This window comes from Dasypus novemcinctus, chromosome 1 (genome assembly GCF_030445035.2).
Source record: "Dasypus novemcinctus isolate mDasNov1 chromosome 1, mDasNov1.1.hap2, whole genome shotgun sequence".
Classification (NCBI taxonomy): Eukaryota; Metazoa; Chordata; class Mammalia; order Cingulata; family Dasypodidae; genus Dasypus; species Dasypus novemcinctus.
This window is the reverse complement of record NC_080673.1, coordinates 166,601,752-166,619,948: the sequence shown is the minus strand read 5'-3', so window position 1 is coordinate 166,619,948 and position 18,197 is coordinate 166,601,752. Positions and strand designations below refer to the sequence as shown.

Here is an 18,197-nt window from a genome sequence, read left to right as displayed (position 1 = left end):
AGCTTCAAAGTAATTACATCGTCCAGGCTCTGTTTTAGATACTTTGCCATATTATTTCATTTAATTCTTGAAATAACTGTTGTATTAGACTTACTCTTTTTTTCCCCTTCAATATAAAATGAAGAAAATGGGCAATAAACATAGAGCTGAAAAGTCAGACTTGGAACTGTCTTTCTGATTTCCGAACCATGTTTTTGCTGCTACCTCAGGCTGCCCTTCAGGCCACCACTGTCCTATTTCCAGCTATGCTATCCTGAAGTAGCTTCAAGCTTTAGAAAGGTCTTCTTTAAATTAAACCAGATTGTCTCCCTCTGGCTTCAACCAAGTAGTCATAATTATTCTTTTAAATAGTATACTTTTATATACGGTATACATCCCACTTGACATTTACTGCTAAAAGATTAATGCTTTTAAGAATTTATGGTAAGTATATTCCATGTATAAACTGTAGTGATTTGAATTTTTACTGTTTGGTAAATATAAAATAAAATGGAAAGAATGCAGGGTGTTTGTGCAGTTTTCTTTCTGAATCATGTGTTCAGATAGGCTTCACATATAGAAAAAGGTTTAATTATAAGCCTTATGAGGTAAAAGTATCAGAGTTTGCTGGTTATAATCTCTTTGCAGTTAAAATTTGAGAAGATATTGAAAACTTAGATAAATTTTTTTACATGGCCATAGAATATTTTTGTAATTGCTTATTATTCTGCCTGAAGTTATTGACTAGAATTGCAGAGATTTACTATTAGATGGAAAAAAAAAATCTTTGAATCATCTGTATGTAGTATAGTTGGGATTTGATCCATTATATATAACCACTGTTATGATTTGTTCTATTATGTATTAGAGATTAAGGTATGAATTTTTCTTTCTCTTTTGTGGTATAAATATACTCTTAAATGTAAAATTGAGCATAAATACCAGTGTTAATGACCTTTATTTTATAGTCTACCCATCTGAACCGTGTATGCTTAAAATAAAATAGCACTTTGTTCTGTACCATAAACTAGTTATAGCCAGTTTAATATTATAATAGCCTTGAATTCCAAGCTTGAAACTGGAAGTTCTGTATGGAAATAGGAACTCAAATTTATCTACCATGAAGTAGGAGGTGAAATGTTTGTTGAACTAAAGAAAGCATGAAATGTAGGATGCATCCTTTAGTATGAGATAAGAATACTGGTGATGGTGTTCTAATATAGATAATTAAAATAGTCTTCATTTTTGTCAGGTAACACAGTTTCTACTAAGTACATAGTGTTAAGATTTTTGTTTATTCCTTGAGTGCTCCTCAAGGCTAGGGAATGTTCTGAAGTTACCCAGATAGTGCTAGTATCAGTTTTATATAATGAAACTTGAATTGTTATTGATAAATGTTTTAGTTCTGTAAACCTTCCCAGTATGTTTTGTAATCATTCATGGCTCATGTAAAGTAGGTCACAATAAATGTTATTGTGTTATTTTTTTTACTTAATACATATACCTTCCAAGATCTTTTTTCTTTCTTTTTTGTTATTTTAATTATTCCAAGATCTTTTGATTCTGCATTTTTCTTGATATAGACCAGGGATAGTAAGACCATAGGAAAAAGTTTTGGGATATATGTAGGTGCTAATTGGTGACATTAAGACTTGAGAATGACAAGGAAAGATGTGAAAAACTTCGGAAAGGAGAGTAATTGATGCTAAAGAAAAACAGAGAGAAATAGCGAAAGACTGGTAGGTCTCACAAAAAATCTGCTTATGGGACACTTTATCTGTACTGGTGGATAATAGTGTCCCCTTGAAAATTAATTTCTTTACTAGATTACCTGCAAATTCAAAGTTGTTTATTCCTAACTGTAGATTGTACTACAAAGTAGGACTTAGGTGCATAATTTTCTTGGTTCTGCATGTGTGTATTGGTTTTTATGTTTAGTCTACAGAGAATCCTGTGTTGAAGAACCCTCTTTAAAAAATATGGTATAGTTCACATATCCTCAGATTACTTGCCTAAACCATAACCTTCTGAAATCCTCAGTGATAATTTAAAGTCTGTTTTTTAATTCTTTTGAAAATGTTGAATCACCTTTAGTTTTGAAGTTACAGAATGCTGTGAATAAAGAAGTGTTGGTTGTGCATAGGCTTAATTTGACCTGCACTGTGTTTTGGAGTGATTGTTCAACCTTGTAAAAACTGATTTGTCATAATGTTGATTGCATATTCGTTCAATGTGAGGCACTTTTAGATACTGAGGATGCTGTAGTAAACAGGATAGATAAAGTCCCTTTTAGGGAAGACAAGACAGATAGGGGATTGATTATAGAAGTGTGATCATTAAAAAAAAAAGTGTGATCATTAGTGTGACATAGGTAAGTACAGGGTGCTGTGGGAATAGGTCAGGATGAAGTGATCTGGAAGCTGTAATTTGAAGGAAGGATGAAAAGGAGCTAATCGGGGAGGACATGATGTGTGTTACTGAGAGAACAAACATGTATGAAGGCCCAGAGGCAAAAATAATTTTGAATATGGCTCATTGAGTAGGATTGCAGAATAGGGAGTTGGAGATAGGATTGAGATTTGAGAGGTAGGTCTAAGGCCAGGTTGAAAATGGGGACTTCATAAAGGGAATGAAAAGTCATTAAAGGTCCTTAAGCTCTCTTTGGTTTCACTGTAGAGAATAGATTGGAAGGAGCAAGATTGAAGGCAGTGAAGTGAGGATACTGCAATAACCCAGGTGAAGAATGATAGCCACCTGTACAGGGGTGGTAGCTCTGTGGATGAATAGAAGTAAATGTCGTTGAGAGTAATAATAAAATTATTTGAAGGGGCAAAGAGGATCAAATAACAGCCAACGATGAAGGAATGGACAAGCCATGAACTAGGAGAAACTGTTTGCAAAATACATATCTGATAAGGACTTGAAAAGTCAACAGTAATAAAACAATCAACTTCATTACAAAATGGAGAACAGATCTAAGCAAACAACCCATCAAAAAAGATATATAAATGGTAAATAAGCATATGAGAAGATGCTCAATACATAAGTCATTAGGGAATTGCAAAATAAAACAGTGAGATACCACTACATACTCATTAAAATGATTAAAATACAAAACACTGAAATACCAAACACCGGCAAGAATGTGGAGGAACAGGAACTCTCATTCATTGCTGGTGGGAATGCAAAATGATATAGCCACTTTGAAAGACAAGTTTGGCTGTAGTACATCTGTACAATGGAGTATTATTCAGTGATACAAAATTTCTTAAACTCAAAGCCACACTGTTCAGTGGTTGACTCATAATAGTAGACATTCAAATTTTAAAAAAAAAATTTTTTTAAAGAATTTGAGAAAAATTGTTACAGAAAATTAGTAGCAATTGTGTAGCCACATGTTATTCATGCTTCCGTGCATATATTTTATTTACTTTTTCCTTCACTCCTATTCTACACCCTATCTCACTCTAAGAAAGATGCCACTTACTGTTCTCTTTTTTAAATTTCCTGGACTGCTTTACTCAGAAGTTGGATTTAGTCACATTTTAAATTTCTCACAGCATCTAGAATACATAAATTGTAAACACCTAGTAATTGTTGGGTTTGTTTAAAGGTGGGGCATATATTAAAAGGTTTAATATCTGTTTCATTGATGGCATTTGCTTACTGGATGCATTGCCTTCTGCACCTACCCCTGCTGTAACCTAGGCAAAATGATGTAATTTTTTTTTTTCAATCTGTAGATTTCATTTTCTTCTAGTTAATTTTGCTTAAACTATGTTTTATTTCTGTTACTCAAAAACTCAAATGTGCTTTATATTCTAGGTCCGGTTTATCACTAAAATATGGCATCCTAATATTAGTTCCGTCACAGGGGCTATTTGTTTGGATATCCTGAAAGATCAATGGTAAGAGATTTTGAATTCACTTCTCTCCTCTCTCACATGAATACCATGAATAAGCTTAGGCATGTTAAATGTGGAATTGCCCTAAAATATAAGCATTTTCTATACACTCTTTTATTTTTGGCAATGATTTTAAAAACTTTATGAAGTCTTTTAGTTATCCTTTGATTCTTTGCTGTATCAGAATGATATTTGTGAAAGACTAAAAAGGTAAGTATTGAAATAATGAATTCAACTCTGGGTTAAAATACTAGATGTTATGTTAAGTGAGCATAAAGTTCCAGATTACAAGGAGTACTCTATGTGATAGCTTCATTTGCATAGTACTTTGTAATGCTTTCATACGATTTTTTCTGATTTGATTTTAACATAGTGTTTTAAGTAAAAACACTTAACCTGGAGGTAGGTCAAATCCTGGCCCTGCCATTTATTAAGCTGTGTGGTCTTCAGCAAGTTACCTAAAGTCTTTGTGCCTTGGTTTCCTCATTTGTGAAATGGAATTAATAATAATAACTACCTCATAGGGCTGTTGAGAGGATTAAATTAGTTATTTTATATATTTCTCTTAGAGCCTGGCATACTTTAACAATAATGAAGATGGTGGTAGTGTAGGCAAAAAAATAGGTGTTATTTATTTAGCACATGATTTTATAGGTGGAGAAATTAAGAGAAGAGGCATTAAAAGACATTTGAATTGGAGGAAACAATAAAATTAGAAAATATTGAGTGGATATACTCTGGGACCTGTTTTCCTCTGATTTTACTCTTTTCCAAGAGAAGGAAAAAGAAAATAAGAGAAACGATGACAATTAATGGAGTCAAGACAATTTTTAATGTGCCCAGGCTGTCTACCTAATCTTTAAGTTATACTTAATTCAGTAAGAAAAGAGTGGAACAGAATAAGGTGAAACAGGAATGACAACATTTAGTGTACGGTTATTTCATTATTCAGTAACTGGATAATTAGACTAGAATTGCTGGTTTGGTTTTGTTTTTCCATTGTAATACCACATTTGAGTAACTCTCCCTCAGCAGATCATCTCTTGGGATCTAGTTTCTTCATCTATATTCCGTACTGCTATACTTTGAACAGTATGGAATAGACCTGTCACCCTTTAGCTTGCTGATTTCTGGCAATTTATTGAGCTTCGAGGCTTCATTGTTCTTATCTATAAAACTATTTCTAATGCCTCTTGTAGTTCTGTCATTCAGTGATACTAATGAATATTTGCAGCATTAAAGAAGTCATACTTTTTTCATTTGGCTGCCAGAATATCAGACTTCTAGTCCCCTCTCCTTTTCTGTTCCCATCCTCTTTAACTACTTCCTCATTTCCTTGAGCTTTGCACATTAAAATGCCTCAGAGCTAAGTTCTGGACCTCTGTTTGTTTCTGTCTGTATTGACTTCTTCGGTGAGCTCATTTTCCCACCATTTATATACTGTTAGCTCACGGTTTATCGTTCCTGAACTCCAGGCATACATATCCTATTTCCTGCTTAATATTTTCCCTTGAATATTTAATAGGTCATCTCAAATGTAAACATGTCAAAAACTGAACCAGTATTCCTCTAACCGCAAATCTGCTTCTTCTATAGATAGTCATCCCATTTAAGTTACTATTGTTCAGGCCAGAACCGTGTCATGATCTTTGATTATTCCTTTCTTGATAACCTATAGTCTATCTGCAGTCTTGTTGGTGAAGCCTCCACTTCTCCACTTTTGATCCAAGCTGCATTACTTCTTGCCTGGATGATTCCAGTAGCCTACCTTTCTTCTTCTAACTTCACCCTACTCAAGCCAGGACAACTCCCCCTCCCTTCCCTTTAAAAATAAAACAAAACTCCATACCGAAACCTTCCAGTGGCTTCCTTTTTTGCTTAGTTAACCACTTAGTATTTCCTTATAGCTTGTAAAAAGATTATGGTATATATATAGAAAGATAACTTGAGTTTTTGTAGCAAAACATTTTTATCAATTTTTTCTTTTTCATGAGGCAAATGAAATAGCTGAATATAGTATGGTTTATTTCTTAACTTACTTTAGTATGGTTTCAGCAACTTACCATGTGTGGAAACTATTTCCTAATGTTTTTTCTTTGACACCTATTATTACTAAAGTTGTCCCTTTACCTGGGTTAAAAATGACAACATAAAAATTGCACTCAATAATGCTGGCCTTCCAAAAGACATGACTAGACAGATACTTTGCTAATCAGAATGTCTGATGGTCAATTTACTATGCACGGAATCATTAGTCAATCAGGAAAATGCAAATTAGAGTCACATTTAGATACAGCTACAAACCTGCAAATGGCTCTCATGCATTGCTTTGGGGAATGTGGTTCAGCCAATTAAAATGTGTGGTATCAGTTAAAGATTAAGGTATTTCTTCCATATGGTTCAACCTGTGTAATTCTAGGTATATTTCTAAGAGAAGTGAGTGCATGTGTCCACTAAAAAAACTTGTACAAGAATGTTCATAGCCATTTTCTTTGTAATAGCCCCAAACTTGTTAAATGTCTATCAACAAGAAAATGGATATATTATGGTATAATCATACAGTGGAACACTACATAACAATAAAAAAGGACATAGTATTGACACACAAAAACAAATCTATGACTGTCACAGACATGTTGAATGACAAATGCCAGACATTAAAGAATACATATTGTATGATTTCCTTTTTATGAAATTTAAGTCCACTCAAAACTAATGTATGATAATAGAAATTAGGGTAAGGGTGGGAGTAAGAGAGGGTTGTGAATGGGAGGGGCAAGTTAAGTTTTATCTTGTATCTTGATGTATGTGGTGGTTACATGGGCACATTACACATATGTAAATGTTCATCTAGCTGGATAGTATTTTACTCTGCTTATTTTATCTCGGTTAAAAAATAATCTTGAGGGAAGTGGATTTGGCCCAGCGGATAGGGTGTCTGCCTATCATATGGGAGGTCCAAGGTTCAAACCCAGGACCTCCTGACCTATGTGATGAGCTGGCCCACGCTCAGTGCTGATGCGCGCAAGGAGTGCCACGCAGGGGTGTCCCCCACACGCAAGGAGTGTGCCCCATTAGGAGAGCTGCCCAGTGAGAAAAAAGTGCAGCCTGCCCAGGAATGGCGCCACACACACGGAGAGCTGATGCAGCAAGATGACGCAACAAAATGCACAGATTCTGGGTGCTGCTGACAAGAATACAAGTGGACACAGAAGAATACACAGCAAATGAACACAGAGCAGACAACTGGGGGGGGGGCGGTTGGGGCGGGGAAGGGGAGAGAAATAAATTTAAAAAAATAAATCCTTAAAAAAGTTGCCAATCTATAAGAATCATTCAGTGTTTTGAGTGAAAAACATAGATAATTCATTATCTTGTAGAATATCTTTAACAATGCACATGGTTTTTCTACACATTAAAGACCCAGCTGAGTCCTCGTGAATGAATATTCATTTAGCCACAATAACAATATTTATTGACTTGAGACTTGAGCAAAGTTAGTAAAGATAGATTTATGAAGGAACTTACATATCATCCACTGGTTTATACAAATTTACTAACACATTTTGATATTTCATACTCCTGTTTGCTTGCTGGAATTTGTTTTTTAGTAGATTTAATCTAATTTTACACACTGGCCTCTAAAAACCTCAAAGCAAGATGCATTTATTTCTGTATTTTGAAAAGAAGAATAAATGAAATAGAAGTAGAGATTGACTGATTATCAATATGTCATTATTTTACCATTGATTTTTGTGTTCAGCTTTCTTAAACCTTTGTGTTTAAATTTTTTTTTTCAAATAACTGATAATTAATGGTATATAACCCCCCAAAAATATTTTATTATGTACATTTTCAAGCATAAAGTTTTTGCTCTTTGAGATCATTATGAATTTAATTTTAAAGTTATATTACATGTTCAACTCTTAAGTTCTTAGTTTCTGATTCTTAAAGTGGTAACTCCAAAAAGTCCAATGGCTTGTGAGTGATTTCCCCCTAGGAAAACATGGTAAATAGAAAGGTAGCAACTATTTTATGAAAACTATTCATGAGTTTCTATGGAAAGAGTTTATAACCTTTTAAGGAAATGTTTATTACCTCATTGAGATACATATAAAGCTACCTATGTTAATAGTTTGTTTTCATTGCAAGTTAAAATTATTTTGAGGGAAGTGGATGTGGCTCAAGCAATTGGACTCCCGTCTACCATATAGGAGGTCCAGGGTTCAATACCCAGGGCCTCCTGGTGAAGGAAGCTGGCCCACGTGAAGTGCTGCCCTCGTAGGAGTGCCACCCCACAGGAGTGCCAGCCAATGCAGAGAGCTGACACAGCAAGATGATGCAACACAAAGAGACGCAGAGGAGAGACAATAAGAGACTTAGCAAAACCAGGGAACTGAGGTGGCACAAGAGAATGATCGCCTCTCTCCCAGTCTGGAAGGACCCAGGATCAGTTCCGAATGCTTCCAGAGAATATAAGCAGACACAGAAGAACACACAGCGAATGGACACAGAGCAGACAGTTGGGAGGGGGGGATAAATAAATAAATCCTTAAAAAAAAAACCAAAGTTAAAAAAAAATTATTTTGAGTTCAGTGTTTATATTTAACAATTCCAGTAAATAACTAATTTTTTATGTGTAAGTATAGAGTTATTTCCTTTTGGTGAAGATGTATTTTCAACATTAAGATAAATTTCCTTGAAAAAAATATATTTAAAATTATAATTTAAGATTTTTAAAGTAATAGCATGGGTTTTTTAAATTAGAATATTATTATTATTTTGGTTGTCATTTTAAGTCAGCATCATACTGTTCATCTAGCCAGCTTTTTAATTTAATTTTTTATTTTAAAGATGTATTTTTTATTTATTTCTCTCCCCTTCCCCCCCCCCCCCCAGGTGTCTGCTCTCTGTGTCCATTCACTGTGTGTTCCTCTGTGACCGCTTCTATCCTTATCAGTGACACCGGGAATCTGTGTTTCTTTTTGTTGCATCATCTTGTTGTGTCAGCTCTCCGTGTGTGCAGTGCCATTCTTGGGCAGGCTGCACTTTCTTGCACGCATCAGCACTGCGCATGGGCCAGCTCCACACAGGTCAAGGAGGCCCGGGGTTTGAACCACAGACCTCCCATGTGGTAGGCAGATGCCCTATCCATTGAGCCAAGTCCACTTCCCTCTAGCCAGCTTTGAGATACATGTGCTTGTAAATGGTCTCTTTGAAATTACCCAAATGTAAATTCAAATTGTAGTAGTATATTCCTAATAATGAAAGCATTTCCCCCTTTTACAGTAGTAATGTTAGGACAAGAATAAAGATTTAGGAACTAAAATTTGGCTTTTTATGTTTTGACTAATAAAATAGATTATACTAAAGATGTTAGGACTCTTGGTTGAAAATAACTTGTTTAAGCTCTTAGGGAAATTTAGGACTTTGGTCTAGAGAAACATTTTCTACTTACTTTCTCCTATTTCAGAATTAGAAATTTCCATTACATATAACTATGAATTTGAAATCCTTTTAAATCCTATTCTCTTTTTAATGCCTGTTTAGCATTTAGGTAAACTATAAACTGTGATGCTCAAAAAGTCATAACCAATTCGTTTTCCTATTCCTGTAGCTTCTTTAAAAAGATAAAAAGATGAATATAATTTTTGTTCTAATAGCATTTTAGATAAAAGGCCATTTAAAGTGTAATTTTTTCTCTCTATAAAATATAGCCTAATGCTGTAGTATTGATTTTAATTTATCGCTTTAGAAAAGCCTTTCTCATTTGGCTTAAGCTGTAATGGCCTAAGGCAGTATTTCTCAAACAGTGTGCATCATAGTTATTTGGAGTCCTTTTTAAAACACAGGCAGAATTTCTGATTCAGGTAATGTGTTGAAGGGCTTGATTATTTGCATTTCTTACAAATTCAACTTTTCTCCCAAGCATCTAGGATGGTACTAGTTTGATACCATCTTTGGGAAAATTGTTACTCAATTTTCTGTGTTCTGTCATTCAAAGAACCCAGTTTTTAAAAAAGCTAATTTAAAAGGAACTAATTTATGTGGTAAAAATAAGTAGATGGTTTAATATTATTAAACATTTAGAATATATTGGTGTGATGTATATTATTTATAAATATTTCAGTATTAATTGTTAAATAACTTTAAAATGCCAGGAATCCTTGCTGGATAGGTAGATATCCAATTTTTAGATCAATGTTTGCGTCAAATAAATATTTAGAAGTATGAATTAAGTGATTTATTATTAACAGAAAACTTATGGTATTTCAGGATGTTATGGAATGAATTCAGGGTTTCTTGAAAGTAAAGGATGTTTTCTTGATAGTATCTTACTTATCTTTTAGAGTGCCACTGAAAGTGAGTTCCAGAGGCGAGTGATACTAATATTTTATCACTTTATTTTAAATTTATTTCTGTAGGGTAGAAAGTAAGTTGGTTGATAAAGGTGACAAAAAGGATATTGGCAACAGTAAGAGAAAAGCAAGTCCCTTTAGGATGGCTAGAATTGTCTTAAGAAACAGGCTCATTGTAAAGAAGAAAAAGATAAAATAGGCAGATATGTAATGATAAATTTCCATAAGTATATGATTAAAGTAAAATCTAGATTACTTCTAGCTCAAGTGCTTTTTAAGATGTTTTCACTATTCAGAAAACGCCTACTTTGCTGTGCCATGCAGAGCCCTCTTAATATCAGGGTGTTTTCCTATTTTGAATTTTAGGGCGGCAGCAATGACTCTCCGCACGGTATTATTGTCATTGCAAGCACTGTTGGCAGCTGCAGAACCAGATGATCCACAAGATGCTGTAGTAGCAAATCAGGTAAGATAGCTGCTTTTGAAACTTTTGTATACTTGCCTTATGGACCTTTACTTCAGTGGTTTGCAATATTAACACATGTGCACACTCTTGAAAAAATTATTTCCCTTTTTATTTCCCTTTTTGCTGTAAGACTTTTTTTTTTTTTTGGAGGTCCCAGGGTCGGTGATTGAACCCGGGACTTCATATGTGGGAAGCTGGAGCTCAACCACTGTACCACATCAACTTCCCTGTGTTGGTTTTTTCATTTGTTTTGCTTGTTGTTGTTGTTTGTTTTGTTTTGTTTTTCCAGGAGGCATTAAGAACCAAACCCAGGACCTCCCATGTGGGAGGTGGGTATCAACCACTTGAGCCACATTTGCTCCCAATTTGTGTAATTCTTAATATCTCACTGGTAACTAGTGTGTAGCCCTCAGTTTGTGTTTTTGAAAGTTTATGCAGTATCATGGCTTTTTCTCCATACTACGCTTGACCTTAGCCCAAATGCTAAGAAGCAATGTATCTTTTTCTGTGTAAACTAAAGAGACATTCTTAAATCGTTCACAACTCATCAAATGGTCCCCAACCAGGAGGACCACAAAACAAAAGTGTGGTACCTCCTTTTTCTTTAATGAGAATGGAAAGGCTGTGAGGTATGGAGGGTTCAACAGAAACTGGACACAATAGCCTATTACATTTCCTTTGATATAATTCTTGGAGGGTCACCACAGAAACACCATTTCAGTTCCTTTTTATTACATTTTAGGGAAGAATTAAATTATATATACTTGAAGTATATGTAATTGGTAAGTACTGATCTATAAATGGTAGCTTTTCCCATTAATACCCTTCTTAATAGTTTTTATAGTTATTTCTCTTCCCATTGCCCTTTAAATGTAGTTCCTCAATTCTGACATTATTCCCTTTACTTTCCTTTGTATACTTTCACTTGGCTTGCCATACCCCACATGGATGTTGCTATTTTTACATTGTTAAAAATTTTGTTCAGGCTTAAGTCATGAGCACAAGAGCCTATTTGCAACTAGATTCTTCTATTTGTTTGCTCCCTGCATACCTCAGCACAGCATTGTCAAACTGAATGGAGAATCTTAAATCCTGTGAACCTGTCCATTCTTCTATAATACCATTATCAGCTTAGTTAAATATCTACACCTCAGACTGGATTCCTTAATATCTCCTTGCTGTGTCGAGTCCAGTCCCAGTATCACCACCTTTACATTGCCTTAGTTCAGATTCTGACTGTAATTGGGTCAATTTCCTAAGTATGTGTCTGACTTTTGGAAGAAGAAATAATTAGTTGTATAGTATTTCAATACAGGTTTATGAGTGAATGAATGAATAGCAGATTGTGATGCAAATAAATATATGTAGTATGTAAATATTTAAAAACTTGGTAGTAAATTACATCCTCTGGTTTGGCTCCCGTAAATATTTAGAATTGTTCCTATGGTTTACTTAAACAGTTAACACTTCCAAAGATATATAAATGTTTGGAATTTAATTATTCTTTTGTAAACTGCTCTGATCAGTCTTAAGATTTTCGATATGTATAAAACACTTTAAAAAGAAAAATTTGAGAAGTTGTTTTTAGATTTATGCGTTGCTTTACTAAGTAATGATGGTCCCAAAGTATTTGAGGATAAATTGACCTCTTTCCAATGTATATGGGAAGTCTTACCCTTTAAAAGTACTCTATAGTGAGTCAGTAATAGTCAGGTTGGCACTTTGCATGTTGGATTTCTTTAAATCACCGTACATGAATACATTTTTTAGCAAAACAGCAAAATCCAGTTGTATACTAGCCTGAGCTGTGATTAATGTAAAAGTTGATCCCATTTATTAAGGTCCACATAATTTTAGAAGCTAGTAATTGTCATGAATAATGTTTGCAGTTGCACAGTGTTTAAAACCATCTCTACTATATCACTTCACTTAGTCTTAGTTTTCTGCTACTTTTATTTGTTGAAGTTGGAGATTAAAATTGATAAATGTTTTTTGTTTTTCTTATCAACACATCTTGTGAATTAAAGCTTCGGTTTCAATAGTCTTTTCAGGATTGTGACACAGCTTGTTTGCAATGGGAACTGAATGACATTTTAAATGTAAATTAATTTTCTTTAGAAAATGCAGGATCTTAGGCAATTTAGAGCTGAACTATTATAACTGTTGAATATTATAACTGTTGTGAATCATTTTTTTCCCCAAAAAATAGTACAAACAAAATCCCGAAATGTTCAAACAGACAGCTCGACTTTGGGCACATGTGTATGCTGGAGCACCAGTTTCTAGTCCGGAATACACCAAAAAGATAGAAAACCTATGTGCTATGGGCTTTGATAGGGTAAGTACTTAAGGGCATATTGATTTCTATATAATGATTATGTAAACACAGTGATTCTGTATTTTAACAGTGTTCCCTTGATTTTTTTTTTTTGTTTCCTTTTCTTTTCTACAGAATGCAGTAATAGTGGCCTTGTCTTCAAAATCATGGGATGTAGAGACTGCAACAGAATTACTTCTGAGTAATTGAGGCAGAGAGAGAGAGCGCTGCTGATATATAGTCAAGCTTGCCCCTTCTTGAGGAGCATCAGCATCTGTTATTTTTAGGATTCTGCATAGATTTCTTTTAAACTGGCATTCTTGCCTAATGATGTTATCTAGGCACCATTGGAGACTGAAAACAAAACAAAACAAACCCCTGCTCTGTAAATAAAGCTAATTAAACGTCTGTGTAAATTTAAAAAGGGGAAATACTTTAATTTTTTTTCTTAATAGTGTAAAAATTCTTTGAGCTAAGCTAAAACCATGGAAAAACATGCTACTTTAGTGTTTAGCAGTGTACCAGGACTAGCAAGAGTTTGCTTCAGGATTTTGTTGAATAATTAAGATACTATTTTGAGTGTGTCAGGACCATTCAAATTGTTGGTGTTGCATTACAGCTACCTTGACCGTTTTTAACATGGATCCTCTGTGCCTGTGAATTTACTTGCATGCTTGTACTTGACTTCTTAGGGTGGGTAGCTGAAAAGACCACCATTTTAAGCATTTGCGAATTCTCGAGTATGAGATTTATCCATAATTGAAGATGGTGACCTATTCAGAGCCTTTTTTTGTCCCTGTCAACAGATTGGGATACCCTATCTATTTTTCCCCTCTACCACACACAGCTAATATTCTAATGGTAAATTTCTCTGTATTTGGTGGGGAAATGTGCCGAGGGACAGTAGTATCCCTTGCTTCAGTTTTAGGCCATAGATTTGAATGTTTTGTCATGGTTCTTCAAACACTCTTAAAGCTTTCTTATTATGTAAGTAATAATGTAAAAATGGAGCTGCCAATTTTATTTATCTAGCAAAAAAAAAAAGTAAAATAACAGCGAATTCTTGATGTTGCAGTATTCCCAGATTTAATGAAAGAACCCAATTTAATTTTTATTAATTTGACATCTTACTATTTTTAAAATTTGATAAAATTTTCCTTTGAAACTTGTAAGGATGCAGTCAGCTGCAGTAGTTAGTTTTTTGTTTGTTTTTGCCTAACTTGAGGCTTTATTGCTTTATTGGATACTTTTAAAAAGTCATTCTTTGCTTGCATTTTCCCCTATTGAAACATGAAAGCTGTGTTGGTGTTTTACTGTACATACTTCAGATGCACATAGGAATAGAAGTGTGTTATAAATCTAGCTTTCTTTATGATGTTTCTGGTTTAAGAATTGAAAACTTTACCTTTTCTTGTACATAGTCAAACTTTCTATTCGTATTAAAGTTTCATTTCATTCTAAGTTCAAAAGTTTGAAAATTACTAGTTTTGCAAGCTCAAACACTAATGTGACCATTTCATAAAGGTTGAAGTAGATTTATGTAGGCAGTCCTATTCATAGAAACACAGTTCTTATTAAATAACAAAAACTGTAATGGATTCAGACTGAATTAAAATAAGGCTGTATTTTGAAAGTCATATTTAAAAAGATTTGCTTTCTCTATAATGTTATTTATCCTAAATTTATAATGGTTAAAAGTGTTTGGGATAATTTTTGAACCATCAATTCAACATAACTTCATTTGACTTCTCAATAATCTTGATACTTAGAAGCAATAAAAGAATCATTATTAAATATATTATAATGTTAAGGATGTGAAGGTTCTTCCAAAAACTTGTAAGGCTTTCCTATTCAGTAGTAAACTCTTGTAGTTGATATTATTGCATACTAAACACAAGTTGCTATGTTTTTCCCCCCAATGTTTGTTTAAAGAAAAATTTTCGTTATACAATCACTTCCTTTTATTGTTGTAGTATAGTTCTTTTCTAAAGATGCCAAAGGAAACAAGATTTTTCTTTATTTATTTTAAGCAGCTAAAATCTTGTACTTTATAGTTTGAAGGAAATTGGGAATGTGTGAAAATGTGGAGACTTTTGTCCCATGTTGGTTATAATTAATTTTCTTTAATGGAGGATGGCTTGGTAAATATTAGTAATATTTGGATTTAAAACAGATATCAAAGACATCTACTTAGGTTACTACTTGCCTGTATTATCAGGGTATATTTAATTGTACTATGGTTAGACAGAAGGAAGAGGGGACTTAGAACTGAAGCTCATGCATCACACACTTTGCTCTTGGAGGCAGCTGTATCTTGCCTTTGATTTTTATACACCTACTTACAATTTTAATATTCCCAGTGCCCAGGAAATTAGAAAATATGATGATACTTGGTTTGAGAGGTTCTCCATAATGGATTCTTAATTATAAAAATTTACTTACCTCATTTTTACATTTAATGTGATAATCCCTTTTTCCTTTCTGGTACGTTTCCCTCTGTCCTTTTGATTTTTATTGTTTTTTTCTCTTCTCTATGGGTAGATTTATTTACCCAGTAAGAAATTCAGGCCTTTTTTTCCTCTGTGTTCTTAAATGTTTGAAACAAGGACACTATAAGTATAGACCTAAGAAAGAGATACTGTGGTGGAAGTTATTTTTATAATTCTTGATGTTTATGAGTTTGTTTTAAAGGCATCAAAAATTATGGTTTAAAAGTGCATTTAAAACTCACTTTTAAGGCAGGCAGATTTGCTAAACTTACCTAATACTCTAATAGGCTGTTACTGCATCAGGTCTGTTTTTTGAGTATGTGCCTGACTTTTTAAAGAGGAAATAGTTGTATATTATTTCACTACAGATTTCTGAATGAATGAATAGCAGTTTGTGACCCAAATAAATACATAGTATATAAATATTTAAGGAACTTGATACTAAATTAGATACTTTAAGTTGGCCCTCCCAAATGTCCAGAATTGTGACCATGGTTTATTTAAACATATACTATGTCCAAGGATATATAAATGTTTGGAGTCTTGAGTATTTTGCTTTTGAGGGAAGTAGTCTATGAAATGAAAAACTAATTTTTTTTGGAAAGTATATCACATTTGTAATTGTTGGTGGCACTTAAAACTATGCAAAAAAAATTTTTTTTAAGTATCTATGGAAAAATTGGCTGTTAAAGTGGGTTTTGCTTATTTATGCACTACAGAATGCAGCATATTGTGTTAATGTTTAGGCTGCTTAATAAGTTTATCAATGTGAAATGCAGATAGTTACAATAATTGTATGCCTGATTTGGATTTTTAAAACTGCATTAGGAATATGACAATATTTCCACAATCCTGTGTATGCACACAGGAAATTAAGAATTTTTGTTGTTGTAAAGATTTCAGATGAACTTGGGCAGGGAAGAGTTGAAGCCAGGTATACCTTCTTCATGTACATGGATAGAAACAATGTTTGGATTTGAAAATGGAAGCCGTCTGTTTACAGTTTATGTCATGAACTTTTACAAAATGGTGTTGTATTTATTGCCTTTTCAGTTTAAACAATTTCAATCCAGGGTACAAACCATTGATTAAAAAATTTACCTTTCCATTCTTTTAATACCATTTTAAAATAAATGCTTAATATCAACCTGTTGATAGCACTAGGGAAGAAGGCAACTTGAAGTATTTACTGATAAATAGCCTTTTTTCCAAGTGTGAGTTTCTGCAGTGTCTACATATGTCACATGTTCTGTTTGCATTGTTGCAATATGGATCAAAAATCTTGTGGCATAAGGGTAGGGGGATGTCATTAGCTCCTTTGTCTCATTTGTTCTGTTACTGCTTATTGGACTGATCTACCCTCATAAATCTGTGATCATCATTTAAATGTAAGTTGTGAATGTGTCACCTTTTGCTTGGTTATTTCAACCATGCTGCTAAATATAATCAGGTGTGACACAGTGTTTTCAGTTGGATTCTAGGGGATGAGTGGATACAGATCATTGCACTGTGCTGTTAACGATCCTTGTCTGCTTGCTGTTACCTACTTTTTACAGGCATCATAATAAAAGCTAGACTATTTCGTTGGGGGGAAAGAGACTTATTTAATGTAATTTAAAGACTTTTCCAATAGAAAATGAAATACTATTGAAAATATCTATTTTTTAGCTTTCAGCAATTGATGGTGCTTTGTTGTGGTGTCTGCTGGAAGCCTACTGCCATTATAGGGATTCTCATTAACCTCACTGAGAAAGAACCTTGCTTGTTAGCTTCTCTAGATCTCTATTCTAAACAATCTGTTAGTGATGATATATTCTGTAGGAGGGTCTACTCTGAGCCGTAAACTTCCTGTAAGGGGAAAATGGGTGGGGTAACAGAAAGACCATTGAAGCAGGGTGGGCTGGGGTGGAGGGTTGGGGTATTTGTCTTGAGAATTAAAAACTACGAAACACTTTTGTACACAACTGATTTTTTTAAAAATAAACACATTTTTAAAGATGTTGAATTTTTTTTCCCCCTTACTGGGAATGCTTAAAAATAAATGCATGCATGTTTTCCCCTGAAAATGGTTTATATCTTATTTCTGGGTACTCATCTTTTGGGTAGGTAGTTAAGTCAACACATTACTTTAAACAAGAAGAACCAGGTAAATATTTAATGGAAAATAAGATATTATTTGGTTAGGCTGTGATCCAAAATATAGAATAATCCAGTTGCTTGATGGAAAATAAGGTATTATTTGGTTAGGCTGTGATCCAAAATATAGAATAATCCAGTTGCTTGATCCTGAAAATACTAAGACTTACTCGGGTTTTCATGTTTGCTCACTCATCTTTGCATGGAACTGTGGAAGGGTCTCTGAATTTGTTTCACAAGGATTGTGAGTTTGTTTCCTGGGGATTGAATTGCTTCTGACCTGAACTACCATTATGAAGTCCTCTTTTCACAGAGCAATCCTGGATCATCAGGTGTTAAAAATCAAGGCTACGGGAGGGGATATGACTGAAGTGGTTGAGCGGCTGCTTGGTACATAGGAGGTCCTGGGTTCGGTCCCCAGTGCCACCTAAAAATCGAACAAATGAAAAAAAAAAAAAGCAAGAAATTCAACTCAGGAGAGCCAGTGTGGTTCAGTGGTTGAGTGCTGGCTTCCTGCATGCGAGGTTCTGGGTTTAATCACCACTC

At 34.1% G+C, this 18,197-nt stretch overlaps 1 protein-coding gene across 1 annotated transcript in view; it reads left to right on the top strand.

Annotated features, from left to right (window-relative positions):
- The window catches only part of UBE2K (ubiquitin conjugating enzyme E2 K), a 69,597-nt gene extending 52,016 nt beyond the window's left edge, over positions 1-17,581 (top strand). The window contains exons 4-7 of the mRNA XM_004475464.5: positions 3,805-3,887; positions 10,610-10,709; positions 12,919-13,047; positions 13,162-17,581. Coding sequence (XP_004475521.1) covers positions 3,805-3,887; positions 10,610-10,709; positions 12,919-13,047; positions 13,162-13,236 — 387 coding nt within the window. The 3' untranslated portion in view covers positions 13,237-17,581. The remainder of the gene's footprint in view (positions 1-3,804; positions 3,888-10,609; positions 10,710-12,918; positions 13,048-13,161) is intronic.
- Positions 17,582-18,197: the final 616 nt, after the last annotated feature.